This window comes from Capra hircus, chromosome 14 (assembly GCF_001704415.2).
Source record: "Capra hircus breed San Clemente chromosome 14, ASM170441v1, whole genome shotgun sequence".
Taxonomy (NCBI): domain Eukaryota; kingdom Metazoa; phylum Chordata; class Mammalia; order Artiodactyla; family Bovidae; genus Capra; species Capra hircus.
This window is the reverse complement of record NC_030821.1, coordinates 51,401,245-51,426,017: the sequence shown is the minus strand read 5'-3', so window position 1 is coordinate 51,426,017 and position 24,773 is coordinate 51,401,245. Positions and strand designations below refer to the sequence as shown.

At 44.6% G+C, this 24,773-nt stretch overlaps 2 protein-coding genes across 5 annotated transcripts in view; both read left to right on the top strand.

Annotated features, from left to right (window-relative positions):
• On the top strand, positions 414-2,266 carry RRS1 (ribosome biogenesis regulator homolog). Its single transcript, XM_018058453.1, has one exon. It carries the CDS (start codon positions 514-516, stop codon positions 1,609-1,611), a length of 1,098 nt encoding a protein of 365 aa, XP_017913942.1. The 5' UTR covers positions 414-513; the 3' UTR covers positions 1,612-2,266.
• Positions 3,587-24,773, top strand: part of ADHFE1 (alcohol dehydrogenase, iron containing 1) — a 33,526-nt gene continuing 12,339 nt past the window's right edge. The window contains exons 1-11 of one of the 4 annotated variants that reach the window (XM_018058451.1): positions 3,587-3,932; positions 6,618-6,655; positions 8,608-8,654; positions 10,464-10,517; positions 10,764-10,918; positions 11,342-11,427; positions 13,485-13,562; positions 14,819-14,924; positions 18,845-18,997; positions 21,429-21,527; positions 24,543-24,621. In XM_018058451.1, coding sequence (XP_017913940.1) covers positions 3,769-3,932; positions 6,618-6,655; positions 8,608-8,654; positions 10,464-10,517; positions 10,764-10,918; positions 11,342-11,427; positions 13,485-13,562; positions 14,819-14,924; positions 18,845-18,997; positions 21,429-21,527; positions 24,543-24,621 — 1,059 coding nt within the window. In that variant the 5' untranslated portion in view covers positions 3,587-3,768. Of the gene's footprint in view, positions 3,933-6,617; positions 6,656-8,607; positions 8,655-10,398; positions 10,518-10,763; positions 10,919-11,230; positions 11,428-13,484; positions 13,563-14,818; positions 14,925-18,844; positions 18,998-21,428; positions 21,528-24,542; positions 24,622-24,773 lie in introns of those variants that run through there. The other 3 variants (XM_018058449.1, XM_018058450.1, XM_018058452.1) reach the window with 3 other exon arrangements.

Genomic DNA, 24,773 nt, shown 5'->3' with positions numbered 1-24,773 from the left:
CGTCTCCACTTAGCTTTCTGTACATCCCCGGGTGAAGTGCCCACACCCGGGGGCACACCATGAACAGGTGTCAGGGCTCTGGTGAAAATGACTGGCTAAACATCTTGAGAACTGACTTTTACACACACTAAAACTAACAGTCGCTCCGAGGAGCCCTTAGTCCGGGGCCCCCAAACTTGCCCAGCTCGCACAGGACCACTCCCTCCCGCTGCTGCATCCTGGGAGCCAAGGTCCCAATCAGGCCTCGGAATTCGTAGATTCGGCTCCGCCTACCTCCGGGCTCCACCCCAAAGGCCGCCTCTAATCTCATCTGCTCTCTAACACTGCCCTCTGCCGGCCGTTCCTCGGGTAGCCCGCTCCTTGAGCCCCTTCCGGGTGCCCCGGAAGCGGAACTTTCTCTTCCGGGTCGAGCGTCCGGGAAGTCGCACGTGTCTGTGGTGCCGCGGCTTTAACCATTGTAGGAGGAGACGTTACTGGAACTGTCTCCCAGAGGTAGCGAGCCGAACCGGAGCCATGGAGGGCCAGAGCGTGGAGGAGCTGCTGGCAAAGGCGGAGCGGGACGAGGCAGAGAAGCTACAGCGCATCACGGTGCAGAAGGAATTGGAGCTGGAGTTCGACCTGGGTAATTTGCTGGCCTCTGACCGGAACCCCCCGACCCGGCTGCGGCACGCGGGACCCACACAGGAGGCCGAGCTGAGGGCCCTGGCGCGGGGCAACACGCAGCTGCTCATCAACCAGCTGTGGCAGCTGCCTACCGAGCGCGTGGAGGAGGCGCTGGTGGCACGGCTGCCGGAACCCAGCACTCGTCTGCCGCGCGAGAAGCCGGTGCCCAGGCCGCGGCCGCTTACTCGCTGGCAGCAGTTTGCGCGCCTCAAGGGTATCCGTCCCAAAAAGAAAACCAATCTGGTGTGGGACGAGGTGAGCGGCCAGTGGCGCCGCCGCTGGGGCTACCAGCGCGCCCGCGACGACACCAAGGAGTGGCTGATCGAGGTGCCGGGCAATGCCGACCCCATGGAGGACCAGTTCGCCAAGCGGATTCAGGCTAAGAAGGAACGGGTGGCCAAGAACGAACTGAACCGGCTGCGTAACCTGGCCCGCGCGCACAAGATGCAGCTGCCCAGCGCGGCCGGCATGCACCCTACTGGACACCAGAGTAAGGAGGAGCTGGGCCGCGCCATGCAGGTGGCCAAGGTCTCCACTGCCTCTGTGGGGCGCTTCCAGGAGCGCCTGCCCAAGGAGAAGGCTCCCAGGGGCTCTGGCAAGAAGAGGAAGTTTCAGCCTCTTTTCGGGGACTTTGCGGCCGAGAGAAAGAGCCAGTTGGAGATGCTGCGAGTGATGAACAGCAAAAAGCCTCAGTTGGACATTACGAGGGCCACCAATAAGCAGATGAGAGAGGAGGACCAGGAGGAGGCGGCTAAGCGGAGGAAAATGAGTCAGAAGGGCAAGAGAAAGGGGGGCCGACAGGGTCCCGGGGGTAAGAGGAAAGGGGGCCCGCCCAGCCAAGGAGGGAAGAGGAAAGGGGGTTTGGGAGGCAAGATGAATTCCGGACCTCCCGGCCTGAGTGGCAAGAGAAAAGGGGGGCAACACCAAGGAGGAAAGAGGAGGAAGTAAATTTCATCCTTGGACCTTCTCGTAAACCAAGAACTGTATCTAAGTTCTAGATACAGTACCCAAATGCACAAGATTTGGCCACTGCCTTCATTGAGCTTGAGGTTAAAGGCCCAGGTTTACCCTCCTCTGAAGATGATATGTAAATGTTGGACTGGACAAATTAATATATTTCCCACAACCAAAACTCTGGCTGGAGATTAAAGGTTGTATTTAAGAACATCTGAATTAGGGAAAGAATCTGTGAAAACTAGGAATGAGTTTTACTTTTAAGCAGCCTTTTTTTTTTTTCTTTCTTTAAACTTTGGATGGGGTTTAAGGGAGAGACTTAATAGCTGGTTTCTGCATTATTTTGATGACAAGTTTGTGTATTTATCAAAGCATGTGGGAACAGAAAGGTTACATTTTAAGTAAAACCAATGACCTGGATACCTGGGTACAGATTATTTTCATTTACTTTCTAGAAAACATAGCAGTTAAATTATGATTTCAGCAAGACCACTTTTATTAGAAAAACTCATCCTGCTTTCGGTGTCAGATATAATACTGAAAGTGTGTCTCTTTCAAAAACAAAATTTGATGCTTTTCAACACTGAAAACATTAATTTACTGTAAATGATAAATTTGGGCTTCACTAAATAATGGTAATAATCCTCAATCTCAGTTTTTTTTTTTTTAATGTTTATTTATTTGGCTGTGCTGGGTCTTAGTTGCAGTATGTGGGATCTAGTTCCCAGACTAGGGATTGAACCCAGGTCCCCTGTATTGGGAGTGTGGAATCCTGGCCACTGGACCACCAGGGAAGTCCTAATCCTAATTTTATACTTAAATCTTTATCAGTATTTATATCCCAGATTTTTTTTTTTAAGCTTCAAGTGGGATCTGTTTGGGGAAGAGAGAAAGAAACCTACAAAATCCTTACTTGCAATATTACTACTATCTTTTGATTCATTTGTCAAATTGACCTGCTGCTGCTGCTAAGTCACTTCAGTCGTGTCCGACTCTGTGCGACCCCATAGACGCAGCCCACTAGGCTTCCCGGTCCCTGGGATTCTCCAGGCAAGAACACTGGAGTGGGTTGCCATTTCCTTCTCCAATGCATGAAAGTGAAAGTGAAGTCGCTCAGTCGTGTGCGACTGTTAGCAACCCCATGGACTGCAGCCCACCAGGCTCCTCCCTCCATGGGATTTTCCAGGCAAGAGTACTGGAGTAGGGTGCCATTGCCTTGAGCTGATCTAATTAGCAGGTGAAACATTTACAGTTATCCTGGATGTCTCCCTAACAGATTTCAGTAACTAATCTTTGTAAAACTAAATACCTCCTGAAAAGGATTCACAGTATACAGATCTAGAATGGGGGGCTTTTCTGCTGTTGTTATAGCTCTGGGGAGCCACACTACTCTTGCTTTTTGGTCAGACACCTGATAGGAAATTGAGAGTTTGTCTCATTTTTCCATTGTTGTCCAATTTTTATATGTTACTTCTAGAAATTGCTATGAAGACGAGATTAATTCCGATTTCATAATAGGTTACTAAAAACACAGATGTTCAACTTACTCTCATACCTTCTGACAAAGTTGAGCTGTGCCATCACTGATCATCGTTTCCACTGGGGCCTGGAGCACTTGGTGCTGTAAACCCTCCCTTCTCATGTAACCATGGCAAGTTTTAACAGTTGATTAAAAAAAGAAAACATAATGGTATCCTGAACAGCTTCTTCCAAACCAAACCGTTTATAGAGCATTTAACACCTTTTAAATTCTTCTCAACTGTGGGATTTTCTGTTGTTTGCTTTGTTTCGGAATTTTTCTGGCTTTTGTTTTGTGACTTGATCTAGCAGTTGCACACAAAACTAGTCTTGTTAAAAAAAAGGGGGGGGTGCAAAGTTCTTATTTACCGTCAAAACAAATTTAAATGCAGTTGTGTTAGTTTATTCTGAAAATAGACTTAAGGCAAAAGAGCATTTTAAAGGAGCGGGGGTGGGGTGGAGGTCGCTGCCCTTGTTTCTCCCTCCCCCACGTCCTTGCCTTGTGAAATAGAGCGTTTTATCTAGACAGGGGAGCAGACCAAAACCCTACGGAGCAGTTCCCTGTATGGCAATTTCGAACGTGGACGATGAGACTTTGCGGCTGGGGCAACCGTAGCTTCAACTAGTGGGAAAATGTTCTGCTGCCGAGCGCTGTGGCTGGGGTGGGCGGAGGAGAAGCGGAGGCCGGGATTGGCCGGCGGCGGAGGGGGCGTCGCCGCGGGAGGAAGACTCGGCTCAGCCATGGCCGCCGCTCGCGCCCGGGTAGTGCACTTGCTGAGACTTCTGCAACGCGCAGCGTGAGTGCGGGGCCGGCCGGACGGGCGGGCAGGCAGGGGACCCTAGGGTGCGGCGGAGCCCCCGGGGAACGACCCGCCCGGGCCCGCGCGTTCTTCCTTGGATCATTTTCCGGGACGCGGTACCGCAGAGCGCGGCGGCCTGGTCTCCGCTGTCAGTGTGCCAAGTAGCCAAGCAGCCAGACGCAGCCGCTTGTACTTCTCTTGATCTACCGTTGAAACTAAGGTCGAGAGAGGAGAGCTCCAGGTCCCAGTCGAGGCAGACAGCGGACAGCTTGGCCCAAGCTGTCCAAGACAAATGCATGTATCCAATCAGCACATACTGGGTGTATGGTAATGCACCAGAAACTATTCTAGGTGCTGGGGATACAAGGACAAGAGGCTTTAGATCAGTTTAAAGTTAGCAGAGAATTGCATGAGGGGGTAGCAGTAAAGTTAGGCATTGGTTCAGTGGTAGCATTCTTGCCTTCCACGTGGGAGGCCTGGGTTCTGATTCCTGGCCAATGCAATGTCATGTTGGGGCTTCCGAGGTGGCACAGTGGTAAAGAAATCTCTGCCAGTGCTGACACAAGAGCGGTGGGTTTGGTCCCTGGGTGGGGAAGATCCCCTGAAGAAGGAAATAGCAACCTGCTGCAGTATTTTTGCTTGGGAAAATCCCAGGGACCAGTCCATGGAGTCACGAAGAGTCGGACATGACTTAGCCACTGAGCACGTGCACAGGGATGAAAGGGGTCTGTGCAGAATGCAGAGAACAGAGGATGCAGGAGAGAGGGAGGGATGTGAAGACAGAGGTGAACCGCAAAGGGACTCAGCCACACATATACATGTATACATTCTCCCCCAAACTCCCCTTCCATCCAGGTTGCCACATAACATTGAGCAGAGTTCTATGTACTTGTTATACGTTAGATCCTTGTTGGTTATCCTTTTTAAATACAGCAGTGTGTACATGTCAATCCCAAACTGGGTTGCGGTGGGGGGAGGGGGTGGTGGGATTGGGGGGGAGGGGGTTGATGATGCAGGAGAGCAAAGGAAGAACTGTTGGTAGTGATGTTTTGAGAAGCTGAGCAGAGCTGAGATTTAGTGTGCAGGGGAGAGGTTGGCCTTTGCTAAGATACGGCCAGTTTATCAGTGATACCAGGAAGGAAGTCAAAATAATTATGCCAGACCCAGAAGATGTGTAGATGAGAGCCTGGCTGTAACTTTGCAGAGTTCAGGAGGCCAAGGAAATGAAGTCAGCAGGATGTGAGTGAGGAAGAGAGAAACCAGGGGTGAGCAAGCCAGAGGGGAGAGGAGGGTGAGAAGTTTAAGCATGAAACTCTTAACTATGATGACAAGGATCAAATAAGGGGAAGGCTGGGACATACGGGACAGATGGAGGTCCAAAGAAGGCAATAGGGGATGGGATTCAGACCACAACTGAGGAGTAGAAATGATGAATTGAGGTAGCCTGAGAGCTTGGAAATTATATAACAAAAAGAGAAGCAGAGTATCCTCCCACAGTGTCGAATTTTCCTTCCCTTTGAGCCCCTCTTCTTGTCCTGGAGGGGCATAAAGCAGCGAAGGACCTAGAAGGTAATGCCAAGTGAAGGACAACCCTGGGACCCTGCATTATTCGGTTTTCTCCGAGGGAGCCTGCAGATGGCTCAGGCCCTCCGGGATGCTCCAGGAGAAACCCTTACACGTGGCGTTTTCCGCCGCGCCCACCAGATGGCAATCTCTACTCACTCTGGCGACTCACACCCGACCACGCCCGTGTTCACTTAATTCAGTTTTTGAGATCTTGACCATCATTGAGTTTAACGCTTTTCCTTCCTTCCCCTTTCCCTTCTGCCCTCTCCCCTCTCAGATGTTTTCAGTCCAAGTCTGCAGTCGGCGGGGGGCGGAGCGGGGTATGCACGCGCTTACCTGCGGGACCCACCAGGACAGGGTCCCGTGGGCAATAGAAACACAAACCCTTTTGCGAAGCTCAATCGGATGGCGGTCGACAGAACAGGAAGCCAGAAAAGGGTCTGACCAAGGGCTAGGAGGCGACCAGGATGTGAAAGTCAAGGGAGGGAACCTCTAGAAAGAGTAGCACATGGGATATCTGTAGAGGAGCGGACTGAGGTGAGAGATTGGGGAGAAGAAGGTGACAGGTGTGATCTCGGTTTAGGGGGACACGGAGGGAGGGTCCGGGGAGGGGACGAAATCCTGGAGCCGAGAAAGGCCGGAGGCGCCACGTGGTGACCAGGGGGGGCCTGCCGGCCACTGAGGGCTTCCAGAGGAAGCAGCCCAGAGCCTGTTTGAACACCCTGAAGACAATGGGAAAATGCAAGGAAAGTTCGGGAGGAGAGAGGTAGGGTCTGAGGTGCGAGTTGTTAACACTAGGTCAATTTGGCCAAAGCTCCTAACCTAGTAAGAAGTGAGACCTCATCTTAAACTTTATTGTAGCCCAGGAGCACTCATCTCAGTTCCCCACGGCATTAACTGCTGCTTGAATAATTCGCAGAAGAATGCTCCTACAATGCTGGAAAGACTGAGTTGGCTTTTCATCCATGGTGATTTCTGGCTTTTTCTGTTGTGCAGGTGTCAATAGCTGCTACTTTGAAAGCATCTTAAAACTAGAATGCAATGTGTGTTACTTTAAAACTTCCTAGCTTCAGATTTTCTGGTTTTACTCTATTTTTTCTTTTTCTGATTCCCTAGATGCCAGTGCCCGAGTCATTCTCATACTTACTCCCAAGGTAATAATACATTTTGTGTTTAGCCACAATTTCAGCGTCCACATTTGGCAATGCATTTGGACAAAGTCAAAGCATGTGAGAGGAAGATTGATGCAGATGATTGCTTTGCACTTGAAACTGGTAACATGTGGTTCTAATTATCTGGAGAAGGATCGGCAACCCACTCCAATATTCTTGCCTGAAGAATCTCATGGACAGAGGAGCCTGGTGGGCAACAGTCCATGGGGTTGCAAAAGAGCTGGACATGACTGAGCAACTGAACAACAACAGTTCTAATTATGTCAGCTGAATGTATGCTACTCGAATGCATGGCTCGAATATATATTTAATGCTATTTATAATGTCTTTCTTTTTGAAATAGAATTATTTGCCAAAGCTAAAAATGGTAATGTAAATAGGATATTAGGATGGTCTGAGTTCAACAAACAGAATTAATCAAGATGAAATCTTCGAAAGGTTCTAATACATTGCAAAAAAGAGTCTAAAGAACAGTGTGGTTCCCAGAAGTAAAAAAAAAAAAAAAGTATTGATGTTTAAAATAACACCATTTCTTAATAATTAAAAATGACAAAAGTTTTCAGTTCCTACAGACATCTTAATCCTTACCAAGTCCATTGTCCACAGTGAACAGCAGGAGCTCACTGTAAGTTCAACATGTCCCCAGAATGTCACATGAATTATACTGACACAAAAACTGATTTTGCCTCTTAGGAGAAAAGGTCACATCCTAACAGTGGTAAGGGATGAAAAAGGAGCCTAAGCAGAAACTCACCAAGAAGCTGATTGGGAGTAGAAAAGATAGAATAACTAACCAAGGACTATTTCCTGCCATGAGAGTGACTCTTTCTTTAGGACCAGCCAAGGGACCACCCCAGTCTTTTTTTTTTTTTTTTTCACCCCAGTCTTTAATAGCCATCCACCAAGCAGAAGCATGCCATGCCTTTTTAGCCCTCATGGACACATGCAGAATTTTGTCTTTAGCTGCTTTTCTGCAATTCTTAACTTAGTTTCAACAACAAATCAGTAATGTTTCCTATTTGGGGCAATAAAATTAGTAATTTAGAGAAAGATAATCTCAGTGTTTTCTAAGATCCAGTTTATGTCTTTTCCTAAATTTTAGTTACTGGAGTAGTAGACAATTTCTTTAAACCCTATCAGTATCAAAGAAATCTGAAATATGATTAAGGATACCCTTGCCCTCTACCAAAGGTAGATTGTTATCCAGTTGTGGTCTCTTTTCTTTGTCTCATTTTAAAAAAAAAAAAAATGGTAGTGAAAATGGTTCCGTAGACTTTTTTCAATCTTATGACTGGTCAAGACTGATAACAATAAGTAGATGAAAACAAAGATAAAATCCACGAAGTAGAGACTTTTTGTTGTTCCAGTAAGACAAAAAAAATTTTTTTTTGCCACAACTAAACCTGGCACCTTGCAAAGAAATATCCATTTATAAAAATTTTTACTAAATTTCCCAGAGAAAACTTAATAGTTCATAGGCATAAGCTTGAAAAATATCTTAGTGTAATAAGCACCCTCCATAGAGAGAAGTTTTATTTAAATAATCACAGTTATTAAAGAAGTGTAAGCAGGACTCTAATGAATGAATTTACTAATAGTTGTTCTCTAATAATAATCAACTCCATAGCATCTAGAGGATTTTTTTATAGCAGATTGTTAGTCATTATGTTTTCAAAAGTATATTTTAATTTCAATGGAGAAAATATTTTAAATAAATTTATTTTCACAGTCTGCACCAAGTTAGCATTACATTCTCTTAAAATGCAGAGTTTAATTTGAATTGAATAGGCAACAATGAAACTGAGAAGTGTATTTTAAGTAAGGCTTCAAAGGAAATATTTACATTCACTGCTGAAATCCCAATTTACTATTAAATAACAATATCTTTGCTCTGTTTCTAAGGCCTACTCTGATGCTAACTTTTGCACTTCTAGCTCCTGGACTTTCACCTTCTGGGAAAACAACAGATTATGCCTTTGAGGTAGATCTAATTATTCATTCTTTTTTTAAAAATATTTATTTCTGTATGTATAATATTTGGCTGCCAGATCTTCGTTGCACATGGAGGATCTTTATTGCAGCAAGTGGGATCTTTTTTTAGTCGTAGCATGCAAACTCTTAGTTTTGACATGTGGGATCTAGTTCCCTGACCAGGGACTGAAGCCAGGCCCACTGCATTGGGAGAGCACTCTTAGACACTGGACCACCAGGGAAGTGCCTATTCATTCATTCTTTTAGGAATGCCCTGAGAAAATACAACCAGAGTATTTCCCTAATGCATTACTATCTCATTTGAAGTCTGTTATTAATTGATGTTCCCTAACTTTGTTGTTTGATCAGCACCTATTTAGCAAAGTATTTTGTCAGGATAGTGGAGTATAAATATTCTGGTAACACGAGTAATGCCTAGAATACTGTCTTCTGTACACCCATTAAAACAGGACAGATTCCCAGTTCTACAGACTCCATCTTATATGTTGTATGATGAATCTTCTTTAGTTTTGTAACTATAACAACCCCCAAAGAGGTTCAAGTAATCTTTGAAGCAGGAATAAAGGAACAATTAATTCCGATGATTTTTTTTATCACACTGTGATTACATAATTATATGTTAAATCTCTGTCTCCTCCTAGTTCAAGGATCATAAATTAAAATGTGATCAGAGGCCTGACAGTTAATCATTCCAGGCGCAGACTGGGAGGATGGGGCTGAGTTGGCTGAGAGCACAGGCCCATCTGAAGGGTGCAATCTGCCCATAGCCCCACTTGGTTGCTGCCACACTGGATTGCAGCCAGTACTGCCTGATTGAGGTCTTCCCAGGTGGTGCTAGTGGTAAAGAACCCACTTGACAAGGCAGGTGACATAAAAGACGTAGGTTCAATCCCTGGGTAGGGAAGATCCCCTGGAGGCAGGCATGTCAACCCACTCCAGTATTCTTGCCTAGAGAATCCCATGGTCAGAGGAGCCTGGTGCACAGTCTATGGGGTTACAAAGAGTCGAACATGACTGTAGCACCTTAGTGTGCATACACGCTGCCTGATTATTCAAAAGAGACAGAAATCCAGATGGTCACATTGTTTTGTTTTTTTTTCCTTTAATTGGATAATAAGAGTTACTATCCAAACCAAAAAAAGAAAAGAAATCTAAACATAATATGGATCAAACAAAGCATATCCTCAGGCCAAAAGTAACCTATCATCCATCAGTATAAAAGCTCTTCTCTCGGCTGTAAACTATGAAGCCATGTTTGTCTTCTTCATAGCTGTACTACCAGAGCCTAGGACATGCCTGGAACATAGCAGACACTCAGCAGTGTTGGTTGGATGAAAGGATGAATAGACAGAGGGATAGATAAATGCATGTGATGGGGGTTGGAGAGATGACTGATTGGATGAGCGGATGAAGGCATGAAAAATACACAAAGACAACATTAACATTGGAAAATAAGATACTGAAGAATCATTTAGGTGTGGAGGCAAGAAGGGGCAGGCATGTTAAGCTGAGGAAACAAATGAAGATTATGAAATGTTTGGGAAAAAATACATAATTCTAGTGTATCTGGAAGGAATGTTTGCTTAAAAAAGTGTGATGTGTGTGAGGCCAATTGGGGTGACTTAGAAGGCCATGCTGGGGCATATATACTTTATTATCTAGACAATGAGGAAGTGTTCCAGGGTTTGTTTTTTTTTTTTTTTTAATTTTAATTTTTTATTTTTTTGTTCCAGGGTTTTAGAAATGAAATAACCAACTTTCCAAACACCTGTCACCTAAACCTTGTATTTTTCCTCAGATGGCTGTTTCAACTATTAGATATGGAGCAGGAGTTACCAAGGAAGTGGGCATGGCAAGTATTTAGGATTTCTACAGTCTTCTACCAGAAATGTTATATATATTTTACAACAAGCACATATTAACAACTGTTGATCCTTTGTTTTAATCTCATCTGATCTCAGAAACTAAGCAGGGTCAGGCCTGGTTAGTCCTTGGATGGGAGTCCTTTATTTTGGACTTAATGTTAATTTTGTGAGACGTGTCTATTATATTTCTTGTGCAATCAAACTTAACTTATAAGTTATTTTTGTTATTGTAGGACCTACAAAACATGGGTGCTAAAAATGTTTGCTTGATGACAGACAAGAACCTCTCCCACCTCCCTCCTGTACAGACAGTGATGGATTCACTAGTGAAGAATGGCATAAACTTTAAGGTTTATGATCATGTGAGAGTGGAACCAACTGATACAAGGTATTCTTTTATTGTTGTTAAATTTACTTTAAGCGGAAGCCAATACATATCAGTGTTGATTAAAATTTGCCCCAGACCTAACTGTATAGCCCTCCAGGCTCCTCTGTCCATGGGATTCTCCAGGCAAGAGTACTGGAGTGGGTTGCCATTTCCTTCTCCAGGGGATCTTCCCGACCCAGGGATCAGATCCATATCTCCTGCATTGCAGGTGCATTCTCTTCTGTCTGAGCCATCAGAAAAGCCCTATTTAATGGCATGGCAATTTATTTCTGGAAGTCCTGACATAATGGCATTCATTTTCCCTTCTCCAAGCTTCATGGAAGCCATTGAATTTGCCAAAAAGGGAGCTTTCGATGCCTTCCTGGCTGTGGGTGGCGGTTCCACCATAGACACCTGTAAAGCCGCTAATCTGTATTCATCCAGCCCTGACTCTGACTTCCTAGACTACGTCAATGCCCCCATTGGGAAGGGAAAGCCTGTGACTGTGCCTCTGAAACCTCTGATCGCAGGTAAACACTGTCTGTTTTATTTTGCAATTGACAAAAGGCTTTAGGAAAGACGTTGGTCGTGGTGTTTAGGTGCTAAATTGTGTCTGACTCTTTTGTGACCCCTGTACCATACTCTTCCAGACACCTCTGTCCATGGCATTCTCCCAGGCAAGAACACTGAAGTGGGTCATTATTTCCTTCTCCAGGGGATCTTCCCAATCCAGGGATCGAACTCGCATCTCCTGCATTGGCAGGCAGATTTCTTTACCATTGAGCCACCTGAGAAGCCCCGTTAGGAAAGATACAAGTCAGTAATTTTGGGGTGTATGTTTCCAAAGTTTTCTGATTTCTTCATTTTAATACAATACCTTGTTTGGAGATCAAAATAGATTCAAAATTCATTCATGTTTAAAATTCTTATCTTCATTACTGCACAGACAGAGGCAATTTGGGTCAATGGTAGGGGTCTGCAGAGCTCAGCTATGAAGTCACTTTTGGGAGAAGGAAGGTCAGTGTTTATAGATGCTCAGACCCCTCTCTGGTCTGAGCCCTTCTCTGTTTTGTCCCACTTTGGCATCTGGGAGTTTAAGGGGAATGTTTCCTGTCATTTCTCTGGTGTTGACTCAACCCTTTCTTCCACATGATGGCTCCTCAGCTGACCTGGGGCTTTGTCTGCCCCGGGACATGTGGCCATTATGGCCTTGTCATGCTGGACAACATCTGCTCGGTGGCAACACAGGACACAGACACGCAAACCCAAATCAGGCTCCCTCGTCTGGTCCACACAGACCTGGGGATCTTTTGGTCTTTTCTTTCCTCCATTTTATTGCTGTTAACACATCACTGTTTAAAGCCTTACAGCTCAAATGCCCTAACTGGAAAATATCAGCTTAATGTCTTGTCCTCTATCTTCCCCACTCCTCCCCCATCCCCATTGTGCTGGGACGGGAGTGAGTTGACGGCAGATGAACGGCTTTGACATGAACTAGGGATCAGTGGGGCGCAGCATAATTGATGTCTGGAGATTGGAACCCTGTGGTGAAACTGTGTCAGCATCACACAGAGGGGTGATTAGTAAAGTTTAGAAACTTGACTGAACTGCAAAACCGCGGAGCCCAGCAAAGGCAGGGTGTCACTGTGCTTGCTGCCAAGGGGGAATAAAGATGTCTTTTAGAGATGGCAAATATGAGCTTTCTTCCCAGAGATGGCAAGAGGCCTGCTTTTGAATTCCAAGCTGCAGCTGCTTAAACTCTGGCCCTGGGGGAGCCCAGGGCTCCCAGAGTGCCTCCCTGTTAATACAGAAACAGATACCACATGAACACATTAAACACACATGTGCATAATACAAATGTGGATGTGGTACATACATGTGGGGCATACATACATGTTAGCACCATATGGACATCAGACATACATGCTGACACAGATATAAGCATCATGCATACATATCAAGTACACATGCATTAGGTTTACATGCATGTTAATGTAGCCGTGTACCTCATATATACTGAGTATTCATGCATGAGTAATTAATGCCAGCACACACACATTAAAGACAGGTGCCAGAAAGCTAATACCAGCACAGGGATCAGACCTGTTCCTCACATGTTAATGTAGACACAGTCATACACATCAAGCATGTGTGTGCTAAGTTGCTTCAGTGGTGTCTGACTCTGTGACCCTATAGACCATAGCCCACCAGGCTCCTCTGTCCATGGGATTCGCCAGGCAAGAATACTTGGGTTGCCATGGGTTGGGAGTGGGTTGCCGTGTCTTCCTCCAGGGGATCTTCCCAACCCAGGGATCAAACCCATGTCTCCTGCATTGGCAGGTGGATTCTTTACCACTAGCACCACCTGGGAAGCCATCCACATTAAGCATACATACATGTTAACACAGATACACGCATCAAGCGAGTAGACAAGAGCAACATGTTAACACAGATACACGCATCAAGCAAGTAGACAAGAGCAACAAAGCTTTCTTCTCTAACTTTGCTCCTTATCTCCTGAGGCTGAATTAAGTATCTCCACTGACCTTTAGATCCTCTATTAAAATTAATTTTTTTGTTGTTCAAGTTCCAACTACCTCAGGCACAGGGAGCGAAACTACTGGAGTTGCCATTTTTGACTACGAACACTTGAAAGTAAAAACTGGTAAGAACTTCCTCTATAAATGTTTTTTAATTCTCTTAGCTTTCAATTCCACTCCTTTTTCTTTAATCCTAATATTTAAAATTCAAAGAGTTACAGAATTAAAGAAAGAGTATGCACATAGACACATGTTCTTTCTTTTCCCATATACATATAAGAGTATGAAGCAGTCTAATAATCTTGTTTTTGAGAATTACCTACGAAAGCAGATTAAAATGCCATGAACCAGGGCCATTTTTCTGCCCAAGTTAGTGACTGTATATCAATGACAAATGGTTATTTCCTTTCCCAGCTTTTTTACATTCTAACTCATTTTCTTTGAGATGTGATTTTTTAATAATAAAATGTATAATTTTAAGAATCTGGTTTGATGAGTTTTGACAAATATATACACACATGTACCCACCACCCTAATCAAAATATAGATATTCCCACTGCTCCAGAAAGTTCCCTCATGCTTCTTCCCAGTTAATGTCTCCAGCCCCATTCCTAAGTACCCACTCTTCTGCCGTCTACCTTCTTTGTCATCTGTATCCTATCATCTTCTCCAACTCTCAGCTAATCTGGGAGAAATGTCCCTCTCCTTGAGATGATTCAGCATCCTTCTTCCAGGGCTTTGTAGCAGAAAAAATTAGCAATGAACCGCACATTTATGGTAACTTCTCTTTTTAAATTATAGTATCCTGTGACATTGTTAAAGATATTAATAATAGTAAGCAACACTTAAATTCTCCCTTACTTTTTTTTTAAAGACTTCCCCATCATGTTATCTAATGTGGTCCTTACAACATCTCTGGGAGGGATGGAGGCCCTGTGTCACCAGAGTCTGAGCTTACAGAGAACTCTCAGAGAGAGAACTCAGAGAGGTACAGACATGTACCAGTGTCACGCAGTAAGTCACAGAGCCAGGACCCAAACAAGCAGTGTGGTGGTAAGCCAGTTCTTTGGAGTTTTATGAATAAATAAGCCCTGAGTTGTAGTGTTTGAGTGGTATAAATACTCCACTATAGCTACAACCTGGAGCTGGGACCAGATGGCATAGTGGCTTTTGTAAACTGCAGGGAGCTTCAGCTGCCCTGAAATTCCCAGGTTTCTGACTCCAGATCTTTTTCCGCTGCTCCTTGCTGCCTCCCTAAATGAGAATGAATCTTATCTCATATTTTGATTTTTTTTTAGGATAATTTCTTACCCTAAAGTTATTTGATTTTTTAAAAAATCGTGTCCATACCTATGGCCTGTGTTGCAAATCCCTGTCTTAGGCATTGCTTCGCGAGCCATCAAACCCACACTGGGCCTGGTTGATCCTCTGCACACCCTTCACATGCCTGGGCGGGTGGTCGCCAACAGTGGCTTCGATGTGCTCTGGTAGGTACCCAGGGCCCCTGAAGGGGCTCTTTCGGGGACTCGGGTCAATGCACAGCACTCGACTGCTGAAAGCACTTGCTAAGCTCTCACTGATTGTGCTCCACAACCACCCTGGCTTTGGCTGTCATCATCCCCTTGCCTGGATGACAAGGCTGCAGCTGTAAAGAGGAGGTGAGGTCCTGGGTGAGTCACAAAGCTGCTGGACCGGACCAGCCACAGCTGCAACCACGGGATGAGAGAGACAAGTACACAGCATCTCAGGCCCACAGCACCGCCTCTGCTGCACCAACCCAGGGTGCCCGGGCTGCAGCCAGAGGAAAAGAGCAGGGACAGGAGTGTCCACTTCCTGAGCTGGACAGGCTCACTGTCAGCACTTACACGTCATCACTTCCCCACAGCTCTGTGCCAGGCGGAAAGAAAACTGAACTGGAGACATTTAGCAGCTTGCCCAGAGCCACAGCCCGTGTTCTCCTGGCTTTAGCTGCCATGTGCCAATGGCTCCCACATCCATGTTTCTGCTCAAGTTCTGGGCACTCTGTTCCAGCGGCATCACAGGGACCCACGGGCACTTCACATTCAGCTGGCCCCAAAAGACTACCATCTGTTTACACATGTACATTTTTTCCCCATTTTAACATCTCTGAAATCAGGTCATATCTGTATATCTGTGGCATGCAGTATGGTTTTCTTCTTCAGTGGTACTTTTTAAAAATGGTGCATCTTATAATGCATGGCATCTGGGAGTTGATGAAATCTGACCATTCTCTCACCACCACCCCCTTACCCTTCACAGCTCCTCCTCCTGGGTTCCTTACCCTAGTGAGCAGCAGGACATAGTATGAGCTTATCCCTTGTCTCATGCCTACACCTAGCCACAGAGCTCACTCTCATCTGCTTGAATCTCTCCCATCTGCTCCCTGCCCTCAAGCCTCATGGCCCCACCTCAGTTCAAGCCTGGACCCAGGGAAGCAGCCTCATCATCAGTTTTCCTGCTCATATCCCATACTCCTTCCATCTGTGCTCCATACTGGCCTCAAGAAGCTTCCAGAATGCAATATGACCACTGCACACACACACACACACACACACACACACACACACACACACACACACACACACCCCTCTACCTTATCAGTCTCTCATTGCATTTCCACACCTCCTGTCTAAAGCCAAGTTTCTTTGGCCCTGGACTGTCCCCAGTGCTCAGCTCTTTATCTGCTTGGAGAAGTCTTTCTTCATTTCCACTGGGGCATCCTGCCCTTGATGGAGCCTTTGCTGCCTGCCCCGCCTCCTCAAGAACCACTCTGTGCTTTGCTCCTCCCCACTGGGGGACTGTGCCTTGCTTTGGAGATGCCCCTCTCTGCGTGCTGTCTCTCACTGCACTGTGAGCCTGGCGAGGACAGGACCATCTTATGGACTTCTGCATCCCTGTCCCTTAGCAAAGGGGCTGTCACGTCATAGGTACTCAGTTAACACCTGCTGAGTAAAATTCACATGAGCAGGGGGCAGCAGAGTTAGGGTTCACGTCCAGGTCTATCCCAGTCCATGGACTGCTTTCTCACTGCATTACACTGCCTGCCAAGAAATGGGAGAAAACTTGTGTCCAACTCCATCCTGGTCGATGTTGTCAGTGTTTTGGAGAGTTGTCCTCTAATAACTTGGAAATAAGGAAAATGAGATTACCCTCCCTAGCTGGGAACTGCATAATAAATATATTAATATAACAGACCAAAGCAGTCACGTGTATGTGAATGACCCACAGACCCAGAGACTTTGCTGTCAATCAGAGGGGAGGGGAGTGAACTCAGAACAAAAGACAGTGATGGCAGTGGCCCTTCCAAGGACTGACCACCGGAGAGCACACGTGGTCGAAGGAGAAGTCTGCCCCCAAGGCCCAGTGGCCTGTGCTGAAGATGGACACACCCATATATTCAACCTTAGAAGCAATGACCCTTGGTTAGGGCTCCATGGGCCTTGTGATCATAAGTTAGCATCCACAGCTTTGACAACAGGGAGAATAGATGCCATCTAGAAGACTCAGATGTCTGCCCCCCTCAGAGGTTCTATTTTCTCTTTTCTTTTTCTTTCAAAATACATTTTATTAGTGACATATGGAATTTAAAGTGAAGCAGTTTCTTTCCAGAGATAAAGTAAGCCCTGACAGGTTATTTAAAAAATGAGCAGATATGTCATAGCAAAAATACCGTCTCCGGTGTAAAGAGGCTAATAGGAATACTCTGCACCAAGGAAATGACTTTCTTTACCATGCTGACCACAGTGGACACCCAGTTCAGCTGGACAGCATGGACACTCATGCACAGCACTGGACAGTCATGGACAGAGGTTCTATTTCTTGTTGGAAATCAGTAATCAGACTTCTAAGTTTTACACAGTTTCCCTGGTAGCTCAGGTGGTGAAGAGTCTGCCTGCATGCAGGAGACCTGGGTTCAATCCCTGGTGAAGATCCCCTGGAGAAGGAAATGGCAACCCACTCCAGTATTCTTGTCTGGAAAATCCCATGGATGGAGGAGCCTGGCACGCTATAGTCCATGGGGTCCTAAAGAGCTGGACATGACTGAGCGACTAACACTTCTGTGAGCTCAGTGCAGTGAATCTACCTCAGAAAGACAGATCCAGTCTTGGGCCCAGAATCCAGATACACAATGGGCAGAGGTTCAACTCTCCACCTTGGCAGGCTTGTTACCCCCCCTCCGCCCCACGGATACCTCCTTACTGCTTTGCCCACGTTTCCTATTTAGAACCACAAACCCATAGCTTTTGTCTACCAACTAATTCCTTTTGAAGTTCTAATACTTTGTTTCAAAAGATGTTATCTGCCTCTCACATGTAGAGGAGAGTAAACTCTCCATTCTAAGACTGAAAAGTGTAACTCACACACATAGGAGTTCCTGTTATACTGTGTTCCCAGTGAGTCACTCATCTGGATGATTATGTTTATTCCCATCTTCTGCACTTGATTAGCTAGAATTCATGGCAGGCCAGTAGGTAAAGAAAACTGATACTTTGTTCTTAAAATAGCCAACCCTGAATTTAGGGCCTATAGGAAAAAAAAGTAGACATTTTTTCAGGCCAAGCATTAACAATAATGGTGAATGATAAACTTTACAAAGTGCTGGTACGATATGCTAAGTAATTTACATGCGTCAATTTTCACATCAGCACCATGAAGAAAGACGTACTATGAGCTATCCTCATCTTAGAATCACAAGGAGGATGGTGACTCTCCTGGCCCCAGGCCCGCACTGGGAAAGCCTGGTGCCAGAATTCACACCTGGGAGCTGACCCACTGCTCTGCACTCTTATAGGAGGCTAGTATAACTATTATGATGCTCTTTGGATGGATAATATGGTATCTGATCAAGGCAGGGTATAAAATGGTAAATATACTTTAGAAGGAAGTCATTTTTCAGATTTAATGCTTTTCTTAACACAACTTAAATGTTTAAAAATTCAACATTATAAAGATGTATTGGTACTAGAAAGGAACCATGTGTAATCCTAACACACTGTGGTCAAAAACACAGTAGTGCTGTTAATGTCAACTTCCCTGCGTTGTTGTGCAGCCACCCAGTCGTGTCTAAGTCTTTGTTACCACCATGGACTGCAGCATGCCAGACTTCCTGTCTTTCACCGTCTCCTGGAGTTTGCTCAGACCCATGTCCATTGAGCTGATGATATCATCCAACCATCTCATCCTCTGTCACTGTGTTAATTTCTAAAATAAGTGATGACTGTCATGGACAAGAAACAGATTAGTGAGAGGCCTTGTGATTATCAGCACTACAAAGGCATATCCACGGGGGAGTGAGAACCAAGCATTCTGAGGCAGTTTGTGATCTGAATGGAGGGAAGGAAAAAGAGGATGCTTTCAACTGTGTATTTTGACTATTCCTTGCTAGCCATGCCCTGGAGTCCTACACTGCCCTCCCGTATCACATGCGAAGCCCCTGCCCTTCAAGCCCCATCACTCGGCCAGCCTACCAGGGCAGCAACCCCATCAGCGACATCTGGGCAGTTCACGCACTGCGGATTGTTGCCAAGTATCTGAAGAGGTATGTTGACCAGAGGGGACAGAAACAGGGCAAAAAAAAAAAAAAACAGTTTCCACCTTCATGAAATGTGGCTTGCTAGATCCTGAAATGTCCTGAACAAGCCTGTTCACCCCAAAAAAGCAGTCACTGTGCATACAGAAGCACCAGAGACCAGCAACCTCTGGAGGGAGCCCCAAGGGGACAAATGAAAACCAGATCCCTCGATCTAGAAAGGCAAAGCCCAGGATTGGGGACAACACGGGAGCCTGATTTATAAAGGACGCAGCTAGAAGGTTTTTTAGGGGCTTCCCAGGTGGCGCTAGTGGTAAAGAACTCGCCTGCCAATGCAGGAGACATAAGACATGCCGGTTTGATCCCTGGGTTGGGAAGGTCCCCTGAAGGACGGCATGGCAACCTACTCCATTATTCGTGCCTAGAGAATCCCATGGACAAAGGAGCCTGGCGGGCTACAGTCCGTGGGGTCAGAGTCGGACACAACTGAAGGAACTTAGCACAGCACATGCAGTAGGTTTGTTCAGCAAAACCTCAAAACCAAAGCTGGGGGAGGTCCTTTGAGATTTGGTCACCAAGGGCAGAAATGAGAACCATAAGACAGATGTTGGTCCTGCCCCCTCAGGCACACAAGGTCTACCCATAAGCAAATGCACATGAACCTCAATTTAAGAAATAAATGTCAGGTCTTCCCTGGTGGTCCAATGGTTAAGACTTGGCCCTTCCTCTGCAGGGGTGCAGGTTTGATCCCTAACCAGGGGACTAAGATTCCACATGTCGTGTGGCACACCAAAAAGAAAAAAGAAAGAAATGTGTACAGTTGTCTGTCCTGGGAGATGGAAAACTCTTCCTGAAAAGATTCCCACAAGATTTTGAAAGACTTATGCATGAAACTGGAGAAGGCAATGGCACCCCACTCCAGTACTCTTGCCTGGAAAATCCCATGGACAAGGGGAGCCTGGTGGGCGGTGGTCCATGGGGTTGCTAAGAGTCGGACACGACTGAGCAACTTCACTTTCACTTTTCACTTTCATGCATTGGAGAAGGAAATGGCAACCCACTCCAGTGTTCTTGCCTGGAGAATCCCAGGGACGGGGAAGCCTGGTGGGCTGCTGTCTATGGGGTTGCACAGAGTCGGACACGACTGAAGCGGCTTAGCAGCAGCAGCAGCATGCATGAAACAGCCCTAATAGGCTCATGAGAGAGCAAAGATACACTTAGAGATGAAAAGTGATCCCTAAGACATTGAGACTTATGCAAAGTCAAACTCATCTTTGTATTTATACACAACGGAGGGAAAGAATAGGGCAGGTTTGGTCTAGATGTGACTACCCCTCTGGCTGGAGGGGTGGGGTCTAGGACCACATTTTGCAACAGAGCTGGGGGAGGATCATGAACTATCCTGGACTCGCGGGGGCATCAGGGAGCATCTGTCTGCATAGAAGCAGATACAGATTATGGCCGGCCAGCGTGTGTGGCAGGGACATGGGCTTAGCAGAGCAGCAGTGGAAGGTGAGGGGGCAAAATGGAGAGAGGAGAGGCCACGACTCCACCATCCACTACTTCATCTTGCTATTTGGGAATAAGGAACTGACCCTGGATTTTGGAAAGAGACAGTTGCCTGACTATTCCAGATAAAAGGAGAAAGGCTGTGGCATTTTTAGTTCAGAGCAGGAACCCTTATTCCAGGCAGAATCACATAAAAGCAAGTGGGAAGTGGTTCCTTTGGCTGTCCCAGGCATTCCGCCCTGAGGCAGGGCTTCCGAGTCCTGGAGCAGGAAGGCTCAACTACATCTGAAAGCGGCCTTTGAGAATTTGCCTTTCCCATATGGCACTGGGGAGGGATGGAGTGAGCGAAGGCTCGCCCTACAATAACATGCCACTTCCACAGTAAAAAGTGTAAAAATAACATGCGGTTTGCAGATACCAAAAGAGGTCTCCAGTGGGTCCAATTTGGGTGGAGCCACAGAAAGCACGATGTCTGGGCAGCTTGTCTGGCCTGTAGGTACCCCCAGGCGACAGGGACTCACTTCATCTAACCAGCCTAGACCCATGCATCCTGAGCATGTGTTTACCCTCGGTCCACTCGCAACCACAGTCAAGGTCACTGACAAGTGAAGAAGAATGAGTCTCGGGGCACTTTTCTAGAGCAGCTTATGCAGTTTAAGGGTCAGTGCTTTCTTCCCCTGGTACTTTTATCACATGAGCAGCCCGACGGCATAATATATGCCTTTGCTCCCTCCACTGATGGGAAAATACATTTCCCTTCGGTTTTCATCTAGAAGACAAGGTGTCATTTGAATAACTTGCCTAATTTTTCTTCCTATTGAGTAGTGCTTTTTCTTTTTCCTCCCCCAGATCTTTCCCTAAGGCAGCTCTTTATTTCAGTAGGAAATGCCAATGTTGATATGTTATTGTTATGTATTTATATCATCCACAGGGCTGTCAGAAATCCTGATGATCTTGAAGCAAGGTCTAATATGCACTTGGCAAGTGCTTTTGCTGGCATTGGCTTTGGAAATGCTGGTGTTCATCTATGGTGAGCAAATCTGAGATTTTATTTCTTCACCTAAGCTATTGCCCTTAAATTTTATTTTAATGTCTATCAATCATTTAGGATGTGTTGTAAGATTTTAAACATGCTATAGAAAAAAGAAATTTAACTTAGGGTCCCATAATATTTTCTTAGCTCAAATGCAGTTTATTGAGTCGTAGATTTTTTTTTTCTTTTTGGTAACAGCCTTATTGACATATTATTCATACCCTATAAAATTTGCCCTTTAAAAATGTATAATTCCGTGGGCTTTAGTATATTCACAAGTTGTGCTTCCATTACAATAATCAATTCAGAACATTTTATCACCTTTGAAAGAAATCTCATATATCTTAACTGTCACCCACCAATTCTCCTATACCCTCAGTCTTAAACAACTACTAATCTACTTTGTCTCTATAGATTTGCCTTTTCCAGATGTTTCATAGAATGGAAGCAAATGATATGCGGTCTTTTCTGTCTGGCTTCTTAAATTCAGCATCATGTTTCCATGGTTCATCCCATACACGTTATCAGTACTTCTTTCCTTTTTCTCGCCAAGTAATGTTCCATTGCATGGATATACGGCATTTTATTTACTCATCAGATGATGGATATTTGGGTTGTTTCCACTTTTTTGGCTATTATGAATAGTGCTGTTATGAAGAATCATGCATAAGTGTTCCTGTGGACATATGTTTTCACGTCTATGGAGTATATACCTAGGAGTGAAATTGCTGGGTCACATGGTAACTCTGTGTTTAAATTCTGAGGTACTGCCAGGCTGTCTTCCAAAAAGGCTGTACTATTTTGCATTCCTACCAGCAGTGGATAGAGTGTCTGATTTCTACATCCTTGGCACCTGTCATGGATTTTTCAAACACCAAATGCAGGATTTTCTTCTCCTTGATCTCTCTCAAAAAGAAAGGGATTGGAATATTTGTTGATAGCCCAGAATTAATCTGTTTGATCAGAAATGTATTGGTATGTTGCTTTAAAACTGAAAATCGGTGAACATGGAAAATTAAGAGCTGGCCCTTGCCCTGTATGGGAGGGGAGTTTGGAAGAGAATGGATACATGTATATGTATTGCTGCATCCCTTTGCTGTTCACCTGAAATGATCACAACATTGTTCATTGGCAATATCCCAATACAAAATTAAAAGTTTTTTTAAAAGAATTGGCCTTTGCTAGGGAAGTGCAATGAAATGGTCACCCTCAAACTCTGCTGCTGAGAGGAGCACAGATTGGCACCAACTTTCTAAGAAGCAAATGAGCAAAATCTACCCAGAGCTTGGAAAATGTCTCTACCCTTTGCCCCATGAATTCTACTTTTAGGAATGTAGCTGAAAGAAATACTCATGATATGATCAGAGACTTTCCTTATGAGGATATTCATCTAAAAAGTTATTTATAATTGAATATTTTAAGAGTAACCTAAATTCCCAACAGTTTGAGAATGGTTAACTAAATTTCAGTATTCAAAGAATAAACCATCAAAAGTAATGTTTTAAAAGAGTAAAAATTATATGGGAAAGTATTTTTAAAGAATAATAAGTAACTATGTGCATGCATGCTAAGTTGCTTCAGTCATGTTTGACTCTTTGTGACCCCATGGACTATAGCCCGCCAGGCACCTCTGTCCATGGGGATTCTCCAGGCAAGAATACTGGAGTGGGTTGCCATGCCCTCCTCCAGGGGATCTTCTCAACCCAGAGATCTAACCTGTGTCTCTTACATCTCCTACATTGGCAGGCAGGTTCTTTACCTGGAAGCCCTAAGTCAACAGCAGTGTTTAAAACTGAATGCACAATACAATCATAAATTAAAGATACATGTAAGAAGACTAGAAGGGGATATCCTATAATGGTTATCTTGAAGAAATAGGATTATGGATCGTTTTTATTTTTTACAACAAATATATATAATGGTTAAGAGAAATCAAAGTAAAATATTGGATACTGTTAGAAAGGTACTTTGAAAGCTACATGAATCCTTTCATATCGTGGAAGAACACCAAGCCATAATTTCCTGAATACTATGGAGCCTGAAAACGGTAAAGCACGTTCCTCTCCAACAACTCAGAGAGCTTATACCTTCTGATCTGCTTTATGAGTAATGACAGGCATAGGGCACCTTTTTTTTTGGATAACCATACAATTCACCAAAACACTTCATCTTTCTATGAAATATAGATTTTTTACTGACTAAAAACAAAGTCATCCAATAAAACCCACATTATCAGACTTACAGACCCTTTTACTATAGTAAAGCATTTCATTTTCAAAATATTAATTGTAAAGATATTAACTTCTCACAGTGTTTATCTTCTGGGTCATCTTATAAACTATAATATTGTCCTATTTGTTCACTAAGAATTTGAGAGAGTATAGAGTTTTCCCATTAAAACAAACAGAAAAAATCCCCACAAATGAAAACCATGGTGCCTTTTCTCGATAGCCTTACAGACTGAAATAATCATGTATGACTCAGTTCCCATTAGTACGTAGCATTTAAAAGAACGTATTAATCACTGGCAAGACGGATCACTGGCGGAACAAGTTTGCACGTCTAGCACAGTACATCTTGGTTCATAAAACTCCCACCAACATATTCAGTTTGTGAAGGAGCACATTGCCAAGGCTGTGCCGAGCAAGATAGAAAATGCATACCCTGAAGACTGTCAAAAAGAAACTTCAAAGTGAATTCTTGATTTCTTCATGATCATAAGGTTAACCAATGTGCTCAAGGAGCAACTTCGACGTCAGTACTTTTTAATGGCATGTAGTTCTACCAGCATTTGATTTTGAACATTTCGGCAGTTTTGTCAATGAATATGCCAAATATCAATTACATAATAATATATCCTCATAGGAATCAAAGAAAACAAAACGTCTAACCTTGTGGGTTAATAATACTGTCAAGAGACTGTGAGGGGCTCTCCCGTAAGAGTATCTTTGTATTGTTAACTTGAATTTCTGTTAGATGTATGTCAATATAAGGACTTTATTTTTTTTCTAGCCATGGAATGTCTTACCCAATTTCGGGCTTAGTGAAGACTTATAAAGCAAAGGATTACGACGTGGATCATCCCCTGGTGGTAAAATCATAATAAATGCCTTAATTTAATCTTAGATTCCTGTCAATTGCCATCAGTGTTTTTTGTCAATTCTTGATTGTTTGGAATACAGGATAAAGTAATTCAGTATCTAGAATATTCAGGCTGAAGACCAGCCTTGCCCCAGCAGTCAC